Source organism: Eptatretus burgeri, chromosome 18 (assembly GCF_056783735.1).
Source record: "Eptatretus burgeri isolate ZD-2024b chromosome 18, Ebu_testis_v1, whole genome shotgun sequence".
Classification (NCBI taxonomy): domain Eukaryota; kingdom Metazoa; phylum Chordata; class Myxini; order Myxiniformes; family Myxinidae; genus Eptatretus; species Eptatretus burgeri.
In genome coordinates, this window is record NC_140978.1 from 9,081,624 (window position 1) to 9,105,098 (window position 23,475).

Here is a 23,475-nt window from a genome sequence, read left to right on the forward strand (position 1 = left end):
TGTTAAACTTTTATTTTGGCTCCCAATGGAATCCTTTAAAACGTAAGCATCTGAGCATCTGCCACTTGGTTTGTGAGCAAGATAAGAAGGATAAGAAGGATGCATTTGCCACTCAGATCAGATGCTTAGGTTTTTACAGCATTCCATGCTACACGCAACTTTGAACACCATTTCCTTCGTTTATTTCCAAATTTTGCATTAAGCTTTTTGTCTTTTATAAAATACATAAAAGTCTTCCTGTAGAAATTTTACATTTTGTGGAAGTAAAATACTTAATTACAATACTGTACAAATTTTTCACACAAATGCATTCATTGAACAACATACAGTGAACCAATACATAACGCTATCAGTGATGAAACACTAAAACACCGAATTCTCATCATCAAGGGATCTTATAATCCTATGGGATCGTAAACGATATCTTCTTCCTTTTATTAAAGCAATAAAGTGACATGTAACTCGGTGTGTGCTAAGCTGATTCGGCCCACAGTAAGCCGCCCTGCTTTATTACATTGAGACAGAAATAAATGCCGTGAATGATCCAAATGGCATTTCCTGCCAATGAAATAATTAATTTCTTTGTTTTCCGAAGAAGTTCTGTGCAAGCGGTTTTATCTCAGATTACTATTGGTCTGCCCTTTATTTTATGCCATTAGCTCTCACTGAATGTCTTTGAGCCATCTCAAACTTTTAATTAATAGAGAGGTGAGTCATCCAGAACCTTGGACTTGGACATCACTGCATTGTCCACCTGCTCACCTCATCTTTCAACATCTTTTCGACCGAAAAAAAAATGCTGATCTAAGAAAAGAATGTAGTTTTGAACTGCACCCTTCCAATGATCTACAACCTATATTATCGTGTTGCATGACGAGAATCCCAGATGTCCTTCCGCCGTGCTCCAGAAGTGTGGGCTTTGGAGATCATCAAGACCATTCCACCATTTGTAGCCTACACAAGACAGCACTCAAAAATAATTATCTGCCCTTGCTTTCTCTGAACCTTACACCAATGCTGGTGGTGTACATTACAAGCAGTCTCTTTGGTGTCAAGTACTGTAATTGACCTGCATTCTAACTCCACACAACATATATTAAGTCCCGACGAAGAAAGAGCAATCAATATCAATACTCAACGAGTACTTCAAAGTTGTGAGCATATTTTTTTCTTCTTCCTTTATTTTTCTTCTTCCTGTTTTTCAAACATTTCTCCATTCCAAAGACTTTTTCCACACTCCTCCATTTCTCAGACCAACAGCGACTGCAAAGGACATATGTATGTACTCTTCTTTAATTCCACACTATTGGAACACCATTTGTCCAATGACCGAGGAAACATTGTTGGAAGTCGCATGCGTTTGTTTTCACCAGGGTAATTTGAAGGCTGCTTTCTGTGAGCTTAGTTGTCTCTTATACTCATTTACAGTATTTTGCTGTGGCTGCAAACTGTGTTGTTCACTTTACCCTACAGATGCTTATGATCATGTTGGCTTTTGTTATCATGGTGAGACTTTATGTCTGGAAATAAATGAATGGCTGTGTTTACATTTGCTTTATTTTAGAGTATAGTCTGTTGACGTTGCTGCATGAGGGGCGGTGAAGGTTTTGACATATACAGTTGTAAGCAATGGTGCGATGGATTTTCACAAGTTTATATCGATACCTGTTGAGGACAGCACCGCTTATATCTTAAATAAGAAAAGTCAGTAAAAATAAATGTATTTCACAGCAAAACAAGGTGTGATTTTGACCTCAGTCGATTAATAAATTTACAAATCATTCAATGTATTCACATAACATGTAACGTACATATGTACAGTATGTTCTCAGTTGTTAAAAAAAAAAATTAGTTTTGCAAATGGAGCGCTTTAGTGGGGAAACTTAGCTAAATATAGCATAACAATTGTGCGTTTTGCGAGGAAAGCACCAAATTTGGCACACAAGTAGCCTATCATATTATGAACAGATTTGGATATTGGGCCATCTCAAAATTTTTGATGGCAGTGGAAAATAGCTGCCACAGCCATCAGCGGCTGAATTTGAGATGGCCCAATATCCAAATCTGTTCATAATATGATAGGCTACTAGTGTGCCAAATTTGGTGCTTTCCTCACAAAATGCACAATTGTTATGCTAAGTTGCCCCACTATTTTGGGCCCTTCTCCCACTCTACTACACATTGATTTGTTTGGTCCTCGTGATCCCAGCTACAAAGTATCAATCCATTTGAACAATCTAGTGGCTGGGATCATCCTCAGTCTATACCTGCTGGAGTATATTACACTCAGGCTGTATTATATTCAGGTTTTTCTTTTAGACCTTCATATCAAGTTTCCATATTTAATTGGAATGAAATAGAAAGAATTGTGAATTTTTTAGACGGGTCTCTAAAAATTCATAATTTTGTCCGTTATTTGACATCGTAATTGTGTGATATTTATAAATGGTGATAATGCTTCAGGTACCTCTTCACTTTTCTCTTGTCATCTCGCCATGGTGAGTCATTTGGAGTTCCAGGGTTCCTTTATGGGTAAAAAGCAAAATATAAGCTTGTGTTTTTCCATTCCCACAGGCATAATGAATAAGGGCACTGTAAGAAAGAAAGCCCACCGATTTTAAACAGAAAATATTTTCTAATCAGAAATGTATTTCTTGACAAAATTGAAACACTGCCCACTGCCCAGAGATCGATTGGAACATCATCTATCAGTATTTAAAAATACAGAGCAATTAGACCCTCTAGATATCCATAATCGATCCACGGTAATGACTTTGTTTGGGTCTAAATGCTCACATGCGGTCCGACTCTTTTGTTCCAATGAAGATTTAACTACTGAAACAGCAGCTTTTCCTTGCTTCCCATGGCGGTTAGTATACTTTAATCAACACTCCGTTGATTTCATCCGTCTATTGTCTGCTAGCTATTATTTATCTTTATTATGAGCCTTTATAACCATAAAGGTATGGTATTTGAATATATTTCCCCATTAGCACACTTTGTCTCTTTGTGAGTACAGAATAGATAGAACAGCAAAGACTCATCGATTCACAAAAACGTACATCAAAACATTGCTCACATAACCTATGTCGACATAAATTTTAAGACAATTTGTGGTGTAAGACAGGCTACCAGGAATGTTGCTTCACATTTAACCATAATAGTGAATAATGATTTTGAGAATGACATGAATTGAGCATGTACATGCATGCAATTATGCTGTGTGTATTATTTTATTATTCTTTGAAGCAACATACAGCTCTATGTGGCAAAGCGCAACGAAGTTAACAATGGCTGCATCCAGCAAAGGTAGTCTTGCCTTCGAGGAGACAAAATACTGTTTATACATACATTTTTGTGCAACATTATTAAAGTGAGAAATTGCAGTTTGATTCCAACAAGTAAAGCAGTTTTGAAAAAGTGATGTCACTCAGGAAGCAGATAGGTACCAGTTAACAGAATCTGTCAAGCCTGAAATTAAAGATTAGAAGGGAAGCTCAAAGGGTGGATCAGAAGATTCAAGATGTTACTGTACCCAGAGGAAGGACAATCTTTCTGTTTGGCCATGACATAATCATGATACGCTTTCGTCTTGCTTCCTGCAAGCCTGCAAAGGCATGAGCCAAACACTTGTAAAGCAAAAACAGGCTGTTCCCAGTGCTCCAGCCGCACCGTTCACCAAAGGGCCGTCCTTGTCAACCTGAAATGCAGAAACACAAACATCACTTTATAAATCCAGCACAATATCAAACTAGAGAGCTCATAGAACACGATACCCCACACAGTGTTGAAGTATATACAGTACTTCAATTTTAATAAAATAATGATTTTAAAGATCGTTTTAAAAAAATTCTGAAAGTTTAGCACGATTGACACAGTCTTATACACAACCTTATTCAACATGTCCAACTACCACAAAACTAGAGGGTCATGGAAATGACAAGAAGGCGATTTGTTTTCTGCAGTGTTCAAGTACTGTTTATAATTCAATTTAAATAAAATAAATATTGTAAAGGTCGTATAAAAAATTAATTCCGGAATTTACGGCCATTTTACCACAGTTGACGCAGTGGCTATTACAACACCCTATCCAACACGTTATATTAGTTTTTTCGTGCCTGTTGTATGTGTCTTTTATGACGTCTTTAAAAACAGTACATCTCCAATTTGGAATGATTTTCAATCTTGCTTCACTGCCAGGCAAGCAGAGTGCAAATTTTTTTTTAATCTCACTCCTCTCTGTGCATATGCGATCAGGACAAATTCAGACAAAGTACATTAAACGGCAAGTTTAATTCTTTTCCGATTCTTGTTCCGATCCATGTTCAAAATATAACATTCAATTAAAATAAAGTTATTCCTCGATCATAAACTGAAGTTTGTGGACAGACGGACAGACACAGACCAATTACTTAACTTCATCTTTTGCTTCGCGTGTGCGGGGTAACAAGATATCTCGAGCATTTAATAATACGGAGCCCTGCCAAAGTATTTGTTTATGTATAAGCAATCCCCCTTTCACACATCGGGGTGCTATATTAAAATTAAAGATTTTCTGTGAGTGGACACACACACATACACACCCGTCCCTTCGGGAACAGGTGAGGCGAGAAAGATTTTTCTAATCCCAAATGACTTACATATGGGTGGACAAGTTAATTAATCCCGTGGATATTTTATGTGTGAGAAGGTTTTGTAGTTATTTATTTTTCAGATTTTTAAGTAAATTTGATTGTTTATGATTAATAATGGGATGTGTATCATACCCACTGAAGAGGGGCAAAACGCTTTTCAAAATTGCTTATTTAATCATTTTGACCTCAAATTTTTGACATAATTATGTTTATTGATAACATTCCGAGAGTAAAAGAGGTGGTTTAATTATCAAAGTTAAACTTTAGGATTGCTTTGTATATTTATACCATGTGATACTCTAATCAATAGAGTCATGTTTATTATTGTCTCGTAGTCAATCATTGCTTTCTTTTTTGCCAAGGTAACAAATATTCTTATGGCCTGTCAATTCAGATCTACAATTTTTATCAGAATATTTGGAAATGGCTTGATTTTGGAATTCCTTAAACAACACACCATTTGGAAAACTTACGTGCTTAAATCCTCCCTCAGACATCGTGTTTTGCTGCACAATTATGGGTAAGAAAGAAAGTCAAACGTTGAATGAATAATTTTGAATGAAAGTTCACACAACTTTGCATTGGCGTTGTGACATTTTAAGAATAATTGTTTATTTTAAGCATGATGTTGGCTTAGTGGTGAGGGTGGCTGGCTTGGGATCCTTGGGTCCTGAGTTTGAGCCCTGTTGGCTGCTGAATTAACACCAGATGGGGTTGACTTGACTCAGCCTGTCAGCCTCCTGAGGTTGGCAAAATGAGTATCAGTGTACTACTGGTAGAGGGGCACAGCATCAAGCTGTGCTCCAAGAAATGGTTGGAGTGGTGACCTGTCCAAGATTGTGCCAAATAGCCAGGGAAAAACTGCTTTGGCAGTTCAAATGCTCTGTTGAGTATGGTCCACAACATTGTTTATTTTGATAACTAAAGTCAATCTGACCCATACGTAAATTATCTCTTTGAAAGACAGCATGCAACATCCTGCACCTGCTGTACCAGAATGACAATTTATTTAGTCAAACCTACCTCCTTTGAAGAGTATTATTTGATCGGATGGACCTAATCGAATGATCAGTTGGATCCCAAAGACCCTATTAGTATGAACTCTGTTCTGAAATCCAGAAATTCAAGAGGTGAGCATATGTATGCTTAATGACACCTTTAAAAAGGTGGTACTTTTTAAAATAATGGATACCATACACAGTATTAAATGGTTACCAGGATGATTTAAACCGATGTTTATTCGCAGTGGAAGCTGGTAGTTCAGCAGCGAGTCATACCAAACACTCCATCAATACCTGTCATGCAAACTGGAAACATCGCTGGAAATAAATCAGATACAAAACAAAAAATGTCACATGAAAATCCAAAGGTTGTGTGGCCCATAAAACCTCACATTCGCAACACTTTATAGCCTATAGGTAATGGCAGAAACCGGGCCGGATAGCACAAATAATGATTCAAGTGATATCAAAGCTGAGTTAATAGTTAAACTAGACAGTTCAAAGAACACGATACCCTGCGCAGTGTTCGATTGTATACTCCAATTTTAATGAAATGATTATTTTAAAGATCGTTTTTAAAAAATCTGGAAGTTTAGCGATATCGAAGCAGTGTTCGTGTATTATAAAGCCACCAGTCTACAGAACATGTCCAAGTACTGTACTGCAAAACTGGAGCTTCTTGGAAGTACTGTGAAGGTGATTTGTGTTATACACATTCAAATAAACATAAATAAATTGTAATAAAATAAAGATTGTAAAAGTTGTATGTATAAATCAATTCCGCGTTTTACCCAGTGTTTATTACACCACCCTATCTAACACGTTACATTAGTTATTCGTACCTGTTGTTTGTGTCCTTTAGGATGTCCTGAAAAACAGTAAGTTTCCTGTTTGGAATGATTTTCAATTTTGTTTGACTTGCCAGGCAGGCAGACAGAATAAAAATATTATCTAACTCCTCTTTGCGCACTTGCGATCGGGACAAATTCAGAGATAAAATACTGTAAAATGACAAATTTGTCTTCCGATTCATGTTCAAAATATAACATTCCTTTAAAATAAGTTGTTCCTCGATCATACGTAAATGGCTAAGACAGACAGATGGATGGACATGGACCAATTGCTTAACCCCGCTTATCACTTCGCGTGCGTGGGATAAGCATTGCACGTTTTTGGTTAGGGTCCATTATTCCGCACTTTTGTAGTATTTTTCGTGAAACCTTAGACTGTTTAAAATGACTCCAATATCAATTTAAAAGGCAATCATTTATACTAAATATGTGGTAATTCTTATTGTTAATAATACATATTTAGTGTTGAACAATGGTCCTCAAGCTTTGCACTTCTTTGATGACACCAAATGTTTCCACCTTCTTGTGGGGTCAGCCAGGGAAAGATTTTAACCCCAATCTTTCATGAACCAGCTCGCCAGGCCTGACGTTCTACTGAAGGTGCGAAGAAATTATAATTTTGTCAGGGTGCCAGCAATAACTCGCCTACTCTTCGGAAAGGACACCGTGCGATCTTTAGAGTCCACCAACTAATGCAAATAGAGGAGATGTCCATTTTAATGTCCATCGGAGGGACGGCACACACATTGATGTATCACACAGGGATGGCACACACAGGGACGCCTTGCCTTCGAAGAACCAACCTGATCGTTTATACAGGGCAAGAATCAAACACAGAAGCTACTAAGCTTCTGCTCCAATAATCAATAATAAAATGTTACACTGACTGTCCTCCAACATCAGAAAATGTATTTTCTGTCTGCCTTGTGAAATTATTCCTGCGACAATACTGACCTCTTGATCCAACTTAAGGTGAACACTACACTGTGCAATATATGCTAAGTATAATCCCAAACTTAAAAGTTCAGGCCACCCTTGGCTCAGACGACTCACTCCTCCAGACGTTGAAACATTCAACAACCTCAAGCCATCCCTCACACTCAGCAGTTCAAGTCAAGTCCAACACTAGCTCGAGAAGTCTTTACCCCAATGCTTGGTTCCACAGAGCTATGTGGGACAATTCCATCTAATCGAACCATGATGTGTAACATTAATCCTTATTTTCGTTAACTTTGGGATTTGAACACCCACTGCTCATCAAAGCCAGATTCCTTTCACTTCTGAAATCCTCAGCAGCACACACTGGCAGGTTAGAATTACTGAAGATGACGGATGGCTTATTCATACGAGAACATGCTTCTTTTAAAGAGGTGCGCATCATGACTTGTGGATAGATATTTTTATTCAAAAAATAAAGTTCATCATTGAATAATAATATCAGCGATTTGTTGAAACTATGAGATATTGTTGCATTAACAACTAGACGGCACTTGGAAGAGCGTATCGTCTCACCTCGCGTGCTCATTCTGAACAAAAATACCATCGTTAACTGTACACACTACTATTATGGTCCACTACCATTGTGGCACATATAACCCGTATTACACATGCACCCTATTATGTCACATTCATTGCCATTATCCATAGCTTTATTATTGATGATTAAAATAATCATAACAACCACATTTGTGTATATTAAGGCTAAATTGCATCAATGAAGGTGAATCTTCTTCTTCGTCTTTCGGCTGCTCCCGTTAGGGGTCGCCACAGCGGATCATCCGTATGATCTGCATAGTGATTTGGCACATGTTTTACGCCGGATGCCCTTCCTGACGCAACCCTGGTCGCCTCTTAAGACACAGGGATATGGTACACCTATTTTAACCGGGGTATACACCGGCCCAGTATACTGGTACTCATTTCGCCGACCTCAGAAGGATGACAGGCTGAGTCAACCCCCTGGTGTATTAATTCAGTGGCCCAACGGGGCTTGAACTCAGGACCTCTTGGATCCCAAGCCGCTGCCCTAACCACTGTGCCAACACCAGGCTAGCATCAATGAAGGTGAATATGAAAAAAAATTCAAACTATATTCCTCACCGCTAGTCAATCATATGTATGAAGTTTCGCATCGATCTGTTAACCGGTTCTGGAGAATTTTTTTTAACATTTTTATATTCAATCCAACATGGCCACCATACCATGTGCCCGATGACGTCATAAATTTAATTACTTATTCATATCGGGTCATAGATCAGATATATTAAGTTTCAGATTTTTCGGAGAAGGATCGAGTCAACCAAATTATGGCTGGAATACCATTTCACCGATGACATCATCGTTATCACCCCATATACCCCATGAGGAATTGATGATAGACGACAGGTTTTAATTGTTTCTGTTCAGTGGTTTCAGAAAAAATGATGTCCAATTTTTCCCCCTTTAATCCAATATGGCTGCCATACCATATGACCTTCTATAAGAACCTTTGTCAGTCTTATTGAAATACATGAGCCCACAACGTTTTATTGATTGGTGTTTAATCAGTGTTTAACCTTGATTTTGTTTGTTTTGGAGTGTTGAGAGAAGTTGAATGATGCAGTGTACAATTTCGTCTAATGAAGCTTTGGAAGAACAAAATATTCTCCATGGGCAGTCCCTCCTATGGTTAAAGTTTCGCACCGATCGGAAAAGCGGTTGTGGAGAAAACAATTTTAAAATTGAAAAAAAATTCGTCCTTGTCACACACCCAACCTGTCCAGAAAGTATAATCCGAATTCGTCCATAAAACTTTTTGAGATATCCTGCTCACAGACAGACAGACGGGGTAAAAACATAACATCCTCCTTTCTGAATTAAAAATGCCCCAAAAGCCCTATTAAATTGAAGAGCTTCCACCTTGATATACAATCAAACCAGATTAGAAATATTGTTATGGTCATCAGATTTGGACCACGGTCCTGATCCCAATCCTGACTACCAATGTTACAATCAATCGTGGGTGGACACAAGGTCAAATCTTCCACCCAGACTGTCACCAATTTAGCGATGAATGGTCATCAGAGACTGTACACAGTTTGCGAGGAAAGCTCAACAGATCATTACTTCGGCTTCCGACGTACAGAAACTCCAATGAGATCTGTCGCCACAGCCGGTTTTGCCCATCTAAAGGATGAGGGCCGAGCAATAACCCAGCATGAACTGCTACTTTTGAATCCTTCTAACGAAGGCTTTTCATGTAAATTTTATATGGGCCATGGTCTGATCCACATTGTTAATTGCTGTTTACAACTCGAACCGTTCAACTGGCCGACATAGCAGCAGGGAAAAATAGGATTTATTGAAGAATGAAGGGGAGGGAAGAACAAGAAGCAAATGCACCAATAATAATAATTTCTCTCTCAGAATAATTTTCCCGTGTCTGTGAGATTTTGAGGGCTTATGCAATATATTGTTGTGGCTAAACTCAGTCGGTGGCGAGAACGACCACTAGGTGGGGAAAGCTTGCGTCGTCTCCCACCAATCTCCCCGGAATTGTAGGCCGTCGCTCGGATAACTCAGCAAGTCGGCGTGTCGTTTAACCAACCGTGGTCACCAATATCTCAACCGCGTAGCATAGGGTCTATTTGTCTATAACCAATTTATGCGATTTTGACTACCGGGGAAACCACGCCCTCGGCACGTCTTACTCGAACCGGGTCATTCTACCGACTTCGATAGAGTACCAACTACCAACTACCAACTCCGGTTCGGGTGCAGCCGAGCGGAAACTGCCAAAGCCGTGCCGGCTGGAATTAACGGATTATCGGGGATAAAACCCCGCCTAAACTCAGATCCTAACCATGCTGGACCAATTCAAGAAGGGACAGAAACGGACTGGGAATATTTCTACAAATGTTTATTTACAATAAAAAGACAAAGGCAAGACTTAACATGAATATGCAAGAAGGAATATTTACAATGAGCAAAAACACTTATTCAGTTCGACTTAAAGACGGGCCCACACAGACACACATACAAAATGAAAAGAAACCCAGTCTTTATTGGACCCTCGTAGCCATGGAGAGAGACAAGCTGGCGGTCAGAGTTCGGTGCTGTACCTGACCATCGGAGGAAGGGCATGCTCCGCGATGTGGCACCTGACAAAGGTCGTTGGTCTGGTCCCCAGTCGCACGTAGGGACTCGTGGTTCATGGCAGAGCTCGGGTGGTGAACAATCAGGGTCCACAGAGGGAGGTTAGGGTCGCTCTGTCCTTCCTCAAGACTCCTCGTAGCAGCCACTGAAACTCCAGAACCCCGTACAGCCACCGTGAAAGCAACCTCGACTCATTACAGCCACCGTGAAAGCAACCTCGACTCATTACAGCCACCGTGAAAGCAAACTCAACCCGTTAGAGCCACCATGAAAGCAAAGTCGACCCGTTAGAGCCACCATGAAAGCAAACTCAACCCGTTAGAGCCACCATGAAAGCAAACTCGACCCGTTAGAGCCACCATGAAAGCAAACTCGACCCGTTAGAGCCACCATGAAAGCAAACTCGACCCGTTAGAGCCACCGTGAAAGCAAAGTCGACCCGTTAGAGCCACCGTGAAAGCAAACTCGACCCGTTAGAGCCACCGTGAAAGCAAACTCGACCCGTTAGAGCCACCGTGAAAGAAAACTCGACCCGTTACAGCCACCGTGAAAGCAAACTCGACCAGACCCTTTTTACAGAGGGTCTCTGAAATTTATTGGCCTCTCTCCACGGGGAGGGGCCCTTGGCGAAAACGCACCTCGCTGTCCACCTCCGATTGAACATGGTCCTCTGGCCAACCTTTCCAGGGCGGGGCCTCGGCCCCTGCCAGGAGACCCCAGTTACTCCTCGACGTGGCTTTGCTCTCAACGAGTAACAGTGTCAGCGCCGCGAAGGTCATCGTACAAGAGTTACAACGTTCGTGGGAGCCGAGAACTGGAACCATGAGACCCCCCTCTCGGCAAGTCAAGGTACGAGCAGCCAGCGGGTGGTGATGGAGCGTGATGGGCCGAAGGGGTCATGCAGATGGGATGGTTTATTAGATGTAATAACCTAACTAAAAGAAATCGCAACGCACACCTTTGATTCTCCCACGAGACAAAAGGAAGGGGATCGGACGACGCACATACTTAACGACATAACTGACTTTTGGGACATCTATATGTTGAATGCAAATTGTTTCCAGATCCGTAACAATATCTTATGGCCCAACCACTCACATACAAGAAAGACAGGAGATTGATCACGACACAGAAAGAACCTTCTCCCCAAGCAATGCTTACACATGGTGGCAATGGGCTGGTTGGGGTGGGTCTCAGTGGGAGGGAGATGGCAGGCACAGTCGCATCCAGGCTCATGGCTTCAGCACAAAGCACATGCGTGCTCTTATCGCCCTCACAGTTTGCTGTCGGTATTTTAGCAATCTTTCGAATGCAGCCCATTCTATCGTCCTGCTTGCGCTTCCCTCTGATTCAGTCTCTGGGCTCCTCGGTCGCCGGGAGTCAAACACCTGTCTGTTTCCCCATTGAACTCTCAACTGTCCATTTCCCCCTATCCCTCACCCTTTATTACTTTGTGAATGTGCATATTGCGTATCTGCGTGCTTATTGGCTCCCCATAAAGCTTCTCGCAGTGTTTGTGTTTTTGACCTGTTAGAGTGGGTCCATGAAACTGCTATTCTAAGCATAGCTCTTATTTTGTGTACAGTAGCAAGGCCCTGCTTTCACCTTCCTCAAGGGGGTTGGGGGAGTGGGATTGGTTGGCTGGCAGAACTGCAAACGATTTATAAACACAAACACATACACATACTAAAAAGGGCAAGGGTTTGAAGGAACCGTTAGATGAGAACTTGAGCACTGCTAATCTTGCTTTATCAATGTCCTTTGAGGATTTCGAAAATGATAGAAATTGAACAGCATGGAAGCAAGGCAGGCTTACTGGTGCCAGCAAGGAAGATTCAAACTTGAGACAACATGTGACTTTCAAAATGACATAATGCACCCTAAAATGCTCGGTGCGCATGAGCAGAAACACCAGGAAATGGTGGTGTTCAGGGCAGCATCAAGTAAGTGTATAATATGCGCAAGACAAGATAAGGATTGTCACCTAAAATGGTTCACAAAGCTTCTAAAAGAGGCCGAAAATACTTGGAAAGATCACACCCATGTCTCGAGGAAGCGGTGCAGTTTGGCATTCCCTTCTCGTGATGCGAGGCTGCTAGAGCTCCCCCTTGTGTCAGCGCCTGCACCTCTTAAAAAAACATTTTTGATGGACTGAGAGATGGACATTCCACATATTCAACCGCTTAAAAATACCCGAGAGAAATGGCTGTGCCTTTGGACAACAAAAGTTTTGGAGAACTTTCTCAGCTCACTGAATGAGCAGATATTGTAGTGCAAACTCCCGACCTTGTGGGCCATGCAAGGCCAGAGGAGATAGCGTGTGCGACAACCACCCCACCCCCAAGGGATCGTTCCCATTGAATGGACTTTGAACCTTGTGGGAGTGCCTCCTGTGAACATGGCAGACTTGGTAATTTATTTAATAGACGTCTACAATTGCAAAAACGATGCTCTGCACCATTACCATGTAACAGCAACCAACTCATCGGCAGAGGACATCTTCGCGACGTGAAAATACACAAAGCTTGTGCATCTGGTGAGTCCGACTTGCATCCAGGAACACAATTATGGTTAACCATCCTGAAATTGCCACTCTTTCGTTTAAATACTGAATACTACATTAAAAAAAGACTCTCACTTCCGGATTTCACCTGAGCAACGGCAGTTTAAAAGTGTCCAGACGAGCAGAAACTGGTCATTGCGAAACAAACTCGCAACGCATGCACGAAAAGCCTCGTAAGCATTCATTATTCTTGGGTGATTAACACGATCGCATGATGGTGTGCAAAACCGCATTGCACTCCTGGGCACTGGCTTCTCCCAATTGCAAGTGTAATGACCACATCGACTTTGACATCGATGTGATCATTGGGGTAATGATTACTCTAATACAAAATCCTGGCTAAACTCTAAATTATTGTCACTCTCCATTGAACTACGGGCCTGGCCAGCAAGTTTGTGGGAAAACTTGGGGCAAAATCTTCCCCCGGCCAACTCTACAAGAAGATGGGAACAATTGGGGCGGTTCAAGTTGCACGAAGATATAATTAAAGAACTATGAATATTTGTTTCACTTGTAATTTTTACCAAACATAGGTGTACCTTCACAAGAAGTGAGAAATTCATTATATTATTACCTCCGCCACAGAAGGTGAAGGATCTGGATGAAATTTTGTGGACAGGTTCAATGTGTGACAAGGATGAACTGATTAGATTTTGGTGAAAATCCAGATCCGGATCCCACTACGACAATTTTTAAAGTGATTCTTCACCATTGAGAGATTGGGCCAAAAACAATATAAGAGCACGATATCTCAAAAAGTTGTGGACGGATTTGGACGAAACTTGGTGGACATGTTGGGTGTGTGACAAGGAAGAATTTATTCGATTTTGGTGAAGATCCGGATCCAGCTACTAGAATTTTTTAAATGATTCTTCATCATTGACAGATTGGGCTCAAAAACGACATGAAGCATGATATCTCAAAAATGAATTGCGCCAGATATCTTCTCGTGGATCAGGCATTACAGGGTGGAGGTATGCGCTCGACCGAGTGCCCTTCTAGTTTTGTTTTGTCACCTACTACAAGTTGGAGACATAATTCCTGGTTATCTATTATACGTCATCGATTCATGTTGGGAAAATAAACTTGCCACGATGAGAGAACAGACCAGAAAGCAAATGCAACGCATTAATAACCACACTACATGTCACAAGTCGATAAGTCGTCACAACTGAACAGTATTAAAAAAAAACTTTTACACAAGTGAGAATCTCGACTCGATAACGTTTCCCCAAGTTCATCCCAAAAGGAAAGTGCCCTCTTCATTGTATGAACTGTGATAAGAAAGTCTTTTTGAACACAAGTCAAACATTGCGACGAGGTAAAAGAAAACAACACTGTAGGTATATGTATATGTATATGTATATATATATATATATATGTATATGTATATGTATATGTATATGTATATGTATATGTATATGTATATGTATATGTATATGTATATGTATATGTATATGTATATGTATATGTATATGTATATGTATATGTATATGTATATGTATATGTATATGTATATGTATATATAGTTTGTTAATATAAAATTTTAAGTGATAGAACCAGAAAGCTGCCTTCGTCTTCGTCTAGCATGTGGAAGGATTTGCACTGGAGGCTAAAGTTCGAGTGAAGGTGTTAAAATAAACAATGGAGATGATTTGAAAGGGATGACGAACCTTGCAGCGAAGATCTGGTGAAAGCACACAAGGCAGCGAGTGCGAGGACAATGGCAGAGCGGAGTACAGGTGAGGAGGGGGAAGAGGAGCGTTGTTTAATTGTTTTTACCTGGATGGCCCGACTGCAGCCCTACAAATCCTCCGCCTTGACGACAGCAGCCGGAAGCAAGGCGACCGGTCATCCGTTGACATGGACTGGATTCCCCAGATATGGAATCGGAGTTCATTCGAAAAGTCTTCGTTTCGTACACACGACGACGCACAGTACTGTATGTACAATCACAGCCCGTTTTGAGTGACCACGTACGGCATCACAAAGGTTTCACTGAGCAGGTGAAATGTGTTTAATTTCACGGGAAAGCTTTCCTTTTGCGATTTCGAATGATACATTAACGCTCCCAAGATGGTTGGCCACTGCACTATATTCATATCGATAACTCACGAGGCAAAGTATCTTGCATCAAATAGTACCAGATTTAGGCTTTAAGGCCTTGGGCCTTGTTTTGCCTCTGACTTATCCCGGAAAAAAAAGATGTGTCCGTACCTGGATGAGTGACCTCCTTGGCAGGCCTGGAGGTGTTCACTTTGCTTGGAGCACAGAGCAGTTGATGTGTGTAGTGTGCAGTGTGCAGTGTGCAGTGTGCAGTGTGCAGTGTGTAGTGTGCAGTGTGTAGTGTGCAGTGTGCAGTGTGCAGTGTGCAGTGTGCAGTGTGCAGTGTGCAGTGTGCAGTGTGTAGTGTGTAGTGTGCAGTGTGTAGTGTGTAGTGTGTAGTGTGCAGTGTGCAGTGTGCAGTGTGTAGTGTGTAGTGTGCAGTGTGTAGTGTGCAGTGTGCAGTGTGCAGTGTGCAGTGTGCAGTGTGCAGTGTGCAGTGTGTAGTGTGCAGTGTGCAGTGTGCAGTGTGCAGTGTGCAGTGTGCAGTGTGCAGTGTGCAGTGTGCAGTGTGCAGTGTGCAGTGTGCAGTGTGCAGTGTGCAGTGTGTAGTGTGCAGTGTGTAGTGTGCAGTGTGCAGTGTGCAGTGTGCAGTGTGCAGTGTGTAGTGTGCAGTGTGTAGTGTGCAGTGTGTAGTGTGCAGTGTGCAGTGTGCAGTGTGCAGTGTGCAGTGTGCAGTGTGCAGTGTGCAGTGTGCAGTGTGCAGTGTGCAGTGTGCAGTGTGCAGTGTGCAGTGTGCAGTGTGCAGTGTGTAGTGTGCAGTGTGTAGTGTGCAGTGTGCAGTGTGCAGTGTGCAGTGTGCAGTGTGCAGTGTGCAGTGTGCAGTGCTCGCCTTTGAGCTATCTGCTCATGGATTGTCGTCAATGTGTGGTTGCCCAGGTCGAAAAACTAGTTAAAACCAGTACACATTTTCAACTGGTCTCTATTGGTTCTAATTGGTCTTTAACTGGTCTCTATTGGTTTCAACTGGTACCAGTTAAATTCAGTCAGAATTCCAATTTCCCAGTTGAAAAAAACCAGTCACTCATATTTGTACAAGTTAAAGTCTTACTGGTTCCAGTTGATACCAGTTACAATGTACTGGTCCCAGTTGATACCAGTTAGTTAAATACAATTGTATTTCAACTGGTAATATATCACTCTCTTCCAATTTCCATATTAAAACCAGTAAGAAACCAACTGGCTTTACTGGTACCAGTTGGCTACTGGTTTTCAACTGGTACCAGTTGACCAGTAAGCTACTGGTCTTTACTGGTTTTTTTGACCTGGGTGACAGGTGTGCTGAAACCCAGAGCATGCTGTCCTTCATATGTGGATGTATATGTTACAAATAGAAGCAAACTCTTCAAGCAGAGTTGTCAATGTATGGAATGGTCGAGCGGGGAAGGTGGTAGCACGAGGAACAACAAAAGTATTGGATACATGGACTTAGAATCAATGGGGGTGGTGCGGTCAAAGGGAGGCGACTCCAGACGAGTTTGTGTGATCTGTGTTGTGTGCATATTGTACGATGTGGATACTTAAACAACAATGTATTTAATTAATTACATTTTATCTGATATAAAGGGTGGTGTCAATTCTGGTGGTGGCTTAGTGGTTTGGGGTAGCTGGCTTTGGATCTTAAGGTCCTGAGTTTGATCCCCCTGTCTGCCGTTGAATTAACACAAGTTAGGGTTGATTCAGCCTGTCATCCTTTTAAGGTCAGTGAAATGAGCACCAGTGTACTGGTAATAGGGGCACAGCCATGCCTTCAACCAATGATGCAACCAGCAGCCGTGTGCTGCATATGAACGAGAAGGAGGTGGTGTCTTGCCTCTTATACTGTATATATTCCTACTTCTTTCCCAATCATTCCCTTTCTCATATATAGCCTTTCCTACCTTCGCTCCCTCCTTATACAACTCCACACCACTGTGTTGATGGGCCGAGTGCCCCCTTCCCTGTCTGGGATTCCTTGTGTCTAAATCTGCTCACAACACCATTCAAGATACCATGGTATTTCTTTGAAATAAATAGTAAGATGATGTTTGCCATGCTGCCCTGGCAAAATGTTGGGGTTTAAAACAGGATATGTAAATTAATTAAATCGAGATGTGGATGTCCACAGTTATATTCTATCAATGATTGTAATAAGGTTAGTTTATCGAAGTACATTCGATCCAAATATTACCTTCTAACTGTCAGGGAGCCATGAACCCCGATGCCACACCAGCTTCCTGCAAAGGTCCTCATAACAGCGGGCCACGCATCCACCCTGTTTGGGCTCCATTATACAGTTAAGGTTTCTGAATCGTAGTTGGCAAAGGAGATACTAAAGTTAAGGTGGTCTTCTGGCTTCGTCCTCGGGTGTCCAACTTTGGGCCCGCAAGGATTTTGTCGAAAACATGTTTTAAACGTGTGTGTGTGTGTGTATGTATGTATATATATATATATATATATATATATATATATATATATATATATATATATATATATATATATATATATATATATATATATATATATATATATATATATATATATATATATATATATATAGACCCCTCCTGTGCTCTTTTTACCAAAGAAGCAGCATAAAGCAACCATGAAAGGCCACCCAAGGTAAGCCGTTTGCAGTTTCAAACCCTTTGCAGAGTTCCTCCACAGCTGTAAAGACACAGCTTTCAAACCCTTCGGCTGGAAGGCTGTATCTGAAAATTGCACATTCGTTTTTGAGGAATATTTGTTTCTTTGTTTTTGAGAGAAGAAATCATTTCATTAACACAAAATATCCCTTTTTGTGCAACTCATCGCTTAATTGTGCCTGCACAATAAGTGTGCCTTATGGCGACGTGCGTGTTAATTGACACTAGCAGGCACCGCTGTCCTCCGGGTGGGAGTACGCATGTCGACCCACCAAACATGGATGGCAGCTTAGGATCCAAGGAGTCAAAGAAATGTAAAATTGTCAATAATAGCACCGAGATGAATATAGTAATCACATGGATGAGTTACAAGATGAGGAAAACATGTGATAAAGACGCCACACCCTAATCACCAATATTGTAATCACCGCTGTGAGAGGTGAGGAAACGAGGTGAGGAAAGCATGTGATAGACGCCACACCGTAATCACCAATATTGTCATCACCGCTGTGAGAGGTGAGGAAACGAGGTGAGGAAAGCATGTGATAGACGCCACACCGTAATCACCAATATTGTCATCACCGCTGTGAGAGGTGAGGAAACGAGGTGAGGAAAGCGTGTGATAAAGATGCCACACCGTAATCACCAATATTGTAATCACCACTGTGAGAGGTGAGGAAATGAGGTGAGGAAAGCATGTGATGAAGAGGCCACACTGTAATCACCAATATTGTAATCACCACTGTAAGAGGTGAGGAAACGAGGTGAGGAAAGCATGTGATGAAGAGGCCACACTGTAATCACCAATATTGTAATCACCACTGTAAGAGGTGAGGAAACGAGGTGAGGAAAGCGTGTGATGAAGAGGCTGCACCGTAATCACCAATATTGTAATCACCACTGTGAGAGGTGAGGAAATGAGGTGAGGAAAGCGTGTGATGAAGAGGCTGCACCGTAATCACCAATATTGTAATCACCGCTATGAGAGGTGAGGAAATGAGGTGAGGAAAGCATGTGATGAAGAGGCCACACTGTAATCACCAATATTGTAATCACCACTGTAAGAGGTGAGGAAACGAGGTGAGGAAAGCGTGTGATGAAGAGGCTGCACCGTAATCACCAATATTGTAATCACCGCTATGAGAGGTGAGGAAACGAGGTGAGGAAAGCGTGTGATAAAGATGCCACACCGTAATCACCAATATTGTAATCACCGCTGTGAGAGGTGAAGAAACACGAGGTGAGGTAAGCGTGTGATAAAGACACCACACCGTAATCACCAATATTGTAATCACCACTAAGAGGTGAGGAAACGAGGTGAGGAAAGCATGTGATAAAGATGCCACACCGTAATCACCAATATTGTAATCACCACTGTGAGAGGTGAGGAAATGAGGTGAGGAAAGCATGTGATGAAGAGGCCACACTGTAATCACCAATATTGTAATCACCGCTGTGAGAGTTGAGGTAACGAGGTGAGGAAATCGTGTGATGAAGAGGCCACACTGTAATCACCAATATTGTAATCACCGCTCTGAGAGGTGAGGAAACGAGGTGAGGAAAGCATGTGATGAAGAGGCTGCACCGTAATTACCAATATTGTAATTACCAATATTTGGTGCTGAGGTGTCGTCCACCAGACAGCGGTCTCCTTGGGTTAACCTGAGGCGGTCCCTTCGGGTGGGTGCCTGGAATGTCCTATCCCTAAGAGAGGATGATCACCTGTCTCTGTGATTTGGACATTGTGACATCCAAGCGTTTGGACATCGGGATTGCAGCTCTCTCTGAGGTTCGGAGACCGGATTGCGGCGAGATAATGGTGGGTGGTTACACGTACTATTGGTCTGGTCGCTCTGATGGTTACCATACCCAAGGAGTTGCTGTAGCTGTGTCCAATAAGCTGACCCCAATGATAATTGAGGTAACACCGGTCAACGAGCATATTATGAGATTAAGGATTCGTCACTCCTTAGGTGTCATTTCCCTGGTCTCTGTTTATGCTCCGACTGAGGCGAGTGATCTCACCGTGAAGGATGCATTCTACGCCACACTCGAGTCTGTGGTTGATCAGTGCCCCAGATGAGATACACTTCTAGTCTTGGGGGATTTCAATGCATCGACTGGAACTGATCGGGATGGTTACGAGGTGTGTGTTGGTCCCCATGGGTCAGGAACTATGAACCAGAATAGCACTAAGTTCCTTGACTTTGCAAGAAGTCATGGACTTAGGGTGGCTGGTTCATGGTTTCAGCGCCCACAAGCTCATCGCTGGACTTGGTATTCCAACGCTGGCGGTGTGGCAAAGGAGATTGACCATGTCCTCATTGACGGTCGTTGGAGGATGATCCAGAACTGCAGGGTCTACCGGAGTGCTCAGTTCTTCAATACTGACCACAGGCTTGTTGTAGCAACTCTTAAGCTGCACCTTAAATCCTGGAGAATGGTACCATCCCAGCCGAGGCTGGATGTTGCCAAGCTCAGGGATGAGAGAGTAGCTGAGGAGTTTGCGAACAGGCTGAGTGGACACTTGGGGGGTCTGGGTGCTTTGGGGGGTCCTGAAGAGTTGTGGAGCGCCTTCAAGACCACCGTCCTTGATGTTGCCGGTGGATGCCTTGGAGCTCACCGCAGGGCAAAGAAGAATTTTGTCTCTCAAGGGACACTGGATACCATTGACCAGAGTCGTAGGGCCAGGCTGAATGGCAGAGCTGAGCTGTTCAGGGAGCTGAGGCATAAAACTGTACGTGCACTGAGGGTGGACAAGGAGGCCTATGTGCGAGGAATTTGCGAGGGGGTCGAGCATCACCTGTGGACAGGTGATTCTCGTCCCGCTTACAAGGGAATTCGCGCATTACATTCATCCAAGCCCATCCCTCGGAGCACTGCAGTTCGAGCAGAGAGTGGTAGGCTCTTGACAGAGGAGTCTGAAGTGAAGGCCCGCTGGGCCGGTTACTTTGAGCGGTTGTACCAGGCTGATCCCCCAGCTGTCGAGTTGGACGTCAAGGGTGTTACAATCCCTGTTGCTGACCCTCCAATCAACTGTGGTCCACCTTCGCTTGTGGAAACACGGGCTGCGGTGAACCAGTTGAAACGGGGCAAAGCTCCAGGGATCTGTGGCATCCATGCTGAACTTCTCAAGGCTGGTGGAAATGCTGCACTCGTGTCGTTGCATGCAGTTTTGTGCTCTGCCTGGAACACAGGCATCATCCCAACTGACTGGAAGAGGGGCCTTGTTGTCCCTCTCTGGAAAGGGAAGGGTGATCGCCAAGACTGCAACAACTACCGAGGGGTGACGCTGCTCTCAGTGCCGGGCAAGGTCTTTGCTCGGATAATTCTTGATAGGGTTCGCCACCATCTGCTTGAGCACCAGCGTCCAGAGCAGTCAGGCTTTACACCAAAGAGGTCAACGATCGACTGTATCCTTGCTCTTCGTGTCCTCACCGAACGCAGACGAGAGTTTCGGCAGGGGCTGCTTGCAGCCTATGTTGATCTCTGTAAAGCGTTCGATTCAGTGAATCGGGATGTCCTCTGGAGGATTCTTGGTCTTCGTGGGGTGCCACCAAACTGATCGATCTGATGTCTGAACTCTACTCTGGTACTGAGAGTGCTGTGAAGTGTGGTGGTACCATCTCTGACTTATTTCCAGTTGTTACTGGAGTTCGTCAGGGATGTGTACTTGCCCCCACACTTTTCAGCACTTGTATGGACTGGATTTTAGGAGGATGTCGGAGAGATCAAGTTGCGGTGCATCGTTTGGCAATGTCAAGATCTCGGACCCTGATTTTGCAGATGATGCAGTCATCTTTGCGGAAACTTTAGACATCCTCTTGGGGGCCCTCGAGGTGCTGAATGAGGAGTCGGAGCCGTTGGGATTACGGGTTTCTTGGGTCAAAACTAAGATCCAGGCTTTCGGTGACATCTTGGATGCTGCTGTCCTGTCTGTGTCTGTTTGTGGTGAGGATGTTGAGGTCGTGGATAGATTCACTTACCTTGGCAGTGATATTCATGTCTCTGCTGGCTGCGAGTCAGAGGTCAATAGACGTCTGGGTCGGGCCTGGGGAGTCATGGATTCACTGGATCATGGGGTGTGGCGCTGCCGGTACCTGTGCGGGAGGACGAAAGTCCGAGTCTTCAGGTCCTTGGTACTTCCAGTCTTGCTCTATGGGTGCGAGACTTGGACTCTGACCAAGGATCTGAGACGGAGATTTAATTCCTTTGGTACCAGGTCTCTTCGGAGAATCCTTGGCTATCGCTGGTCGGATTTTGTGTCCAACGAGCGGTTGCTGAGAGAGACTCGGATGAGATTTGTTACCTGCATAGTCCGTGAGCGTCAGTTGCGGCTGTATGGACATGTGGCTCGTTTTCCTGACGCTGATCCTGCTCACCAGATTCTCTCAGCGAGGGAGTCTCATGAGTGGAGGAGGCCAGTGGGCCGACCACGTACCTCATGGTTGCAGCAGGTTGACCATCATCTCAAGGAGATGGGGATGGGCCTGGCATCTGCCTGGGGGATGGGAAGACGGAGGCCCCTGGAGTACCGGCGGAAAGTGGACGCAGCGACGTGCTGTTCTGGCACATGCTCCCATACCTGACCTGACCTGAAAGCGTGTGATGAAGAGGCCGCACCGTAATTACCAATATTGTAATCACCACTGTGAGGTGAGGAAACGAGGTGAGGAAAGCGTGTGATAAAGACGCCACACCGTAATCACCAATATTGTAATCACCACTATGAGAGGTGAGGAAACGAGGTGAGGAAAGCATGTGATAAAGACGCCACACCGTAATCAGCAATATTGTAATCACCACTGTGAGAGTTGAGGAAACGAGGTGAGGAAAGCGTGTGATGAAGAGGCCGCACCATAATCACCAATATTGTAATCACCACTGTGAGAGGTGAGGAAACGAGGTGAGGAAAGCGTGTGATGAAGAGGCCACACTGTAATCACCAATATTGTAATCACCGCTATGAGAGGTGAGGAAACCAGGTGAGGAAAGCGTGTGATGAAGAGGCCGCACCGTAATCACCAATATTGTAATCACCACTGTGAGAGGTGAGGAAACGAGGTGAGGAAAGCGTGTGATAAAGACACCACACCGTAATTACCAATATTGTAATCACCACTGAAAGAGGTGAGGAAACGAGGTGAGGAAAGCGTGTGATGAAGAGGCCGCACCGTAATCACCAATATTGTAATCACTACTGTGAGAGGTGAGGAAACGAGGTGAGGAAAGCGTGTGATGAAGAGGCCGCACCGTAATCACCAATATTGTAATCACCACTGTGAGAGGTGAGGAAACGAGGTGAGGAAAGCGTGTGATGAAGAGGCCGCACCGTAATCACCAATATTGTAATCACTACTGTGAGAGGTGAGGAAACGAGGTGAGGAAAGCGTGTGATGAAGAGGCCGCACCGTAATCACCAATATTGTAATCACCGCTATGAGAGGTGAGGAAACACGAGGTGAGGAAAGCGTGTGATGAAGAGGCCGCACCGTAATCACCAATATTGTAATCACCACTGTGAGAGGTGAGGAAACGAGGTGAGGAAAGCGTGTGATGAAGAGG

General features: G+C 43.3%; 2 protein-coding genes across 8 annotated transcripts in view; one reads left to right on the forward strand and one right to left on the reverse strand.

Annotated features, from left to right (window-relative positions):
* Positions 1 to 15,549, reverse strand: part of LOC147008552 (circadian locomoter output cycles protein kaput-like) — a 126,422-nt gene extending 110,873 nt beyond the window's left edge. For 2 of the 6 annotated variants that reach the window (XM_085863974.1, XM_085863973.1), the window contains exons 1-3: positions 14,857 to 15,005; positions 3,536 to 3,700; positions 2,468 to 2,524 (exon numbers count right to left, since the gene is read on the reverse strand). In XM_085863974.1, coding sequence (XP_085720100.1) covers positions 2,468 to 2,524; positions 3,536 to 3,567 — 89 coding nt within the window. In that variant the 5' untranslated portion in view covers positions 3,568 to 3,700; positions 14,857 to 15,005. Of the gene's footprint in view, positions 1 to 2,467; positions 2,525 to 3,535; positions 3,701 to 5,849; positions 5,954 to 14,856; positions 15,104 to 15,400 lie in introns of those variants that run through there. The other 4 variants (XM_085863970.1, XM_085863972.1, XM_085863971.1 and 1 more) reach the window with 4 other exon arrangements.
* The window catches only part of LOC147008553 (lysosomal proton-coupled steroid conjugate and bile acid symporter SLC46A3-like), a 67,431-nt gene continuing 58,774 nt past the window's right edge, over positions 14,819 to 23,475 (forward strand). Inside the window, exon 1 of one of the 2 annotated variants that reach the window (XM_085863983.1) lies at positions 14,819 to 14,925. The gene's annotated coding sequence lies outside the window, so the exon portion shown is untranslated. Of the gene's footprint in view, positions 14,926 to 15,065; positions 15,190 to 23,475 lie in introns of those variants that run through there. The other variant, XM_085863984.1, reaches the window with a different exon arrangement.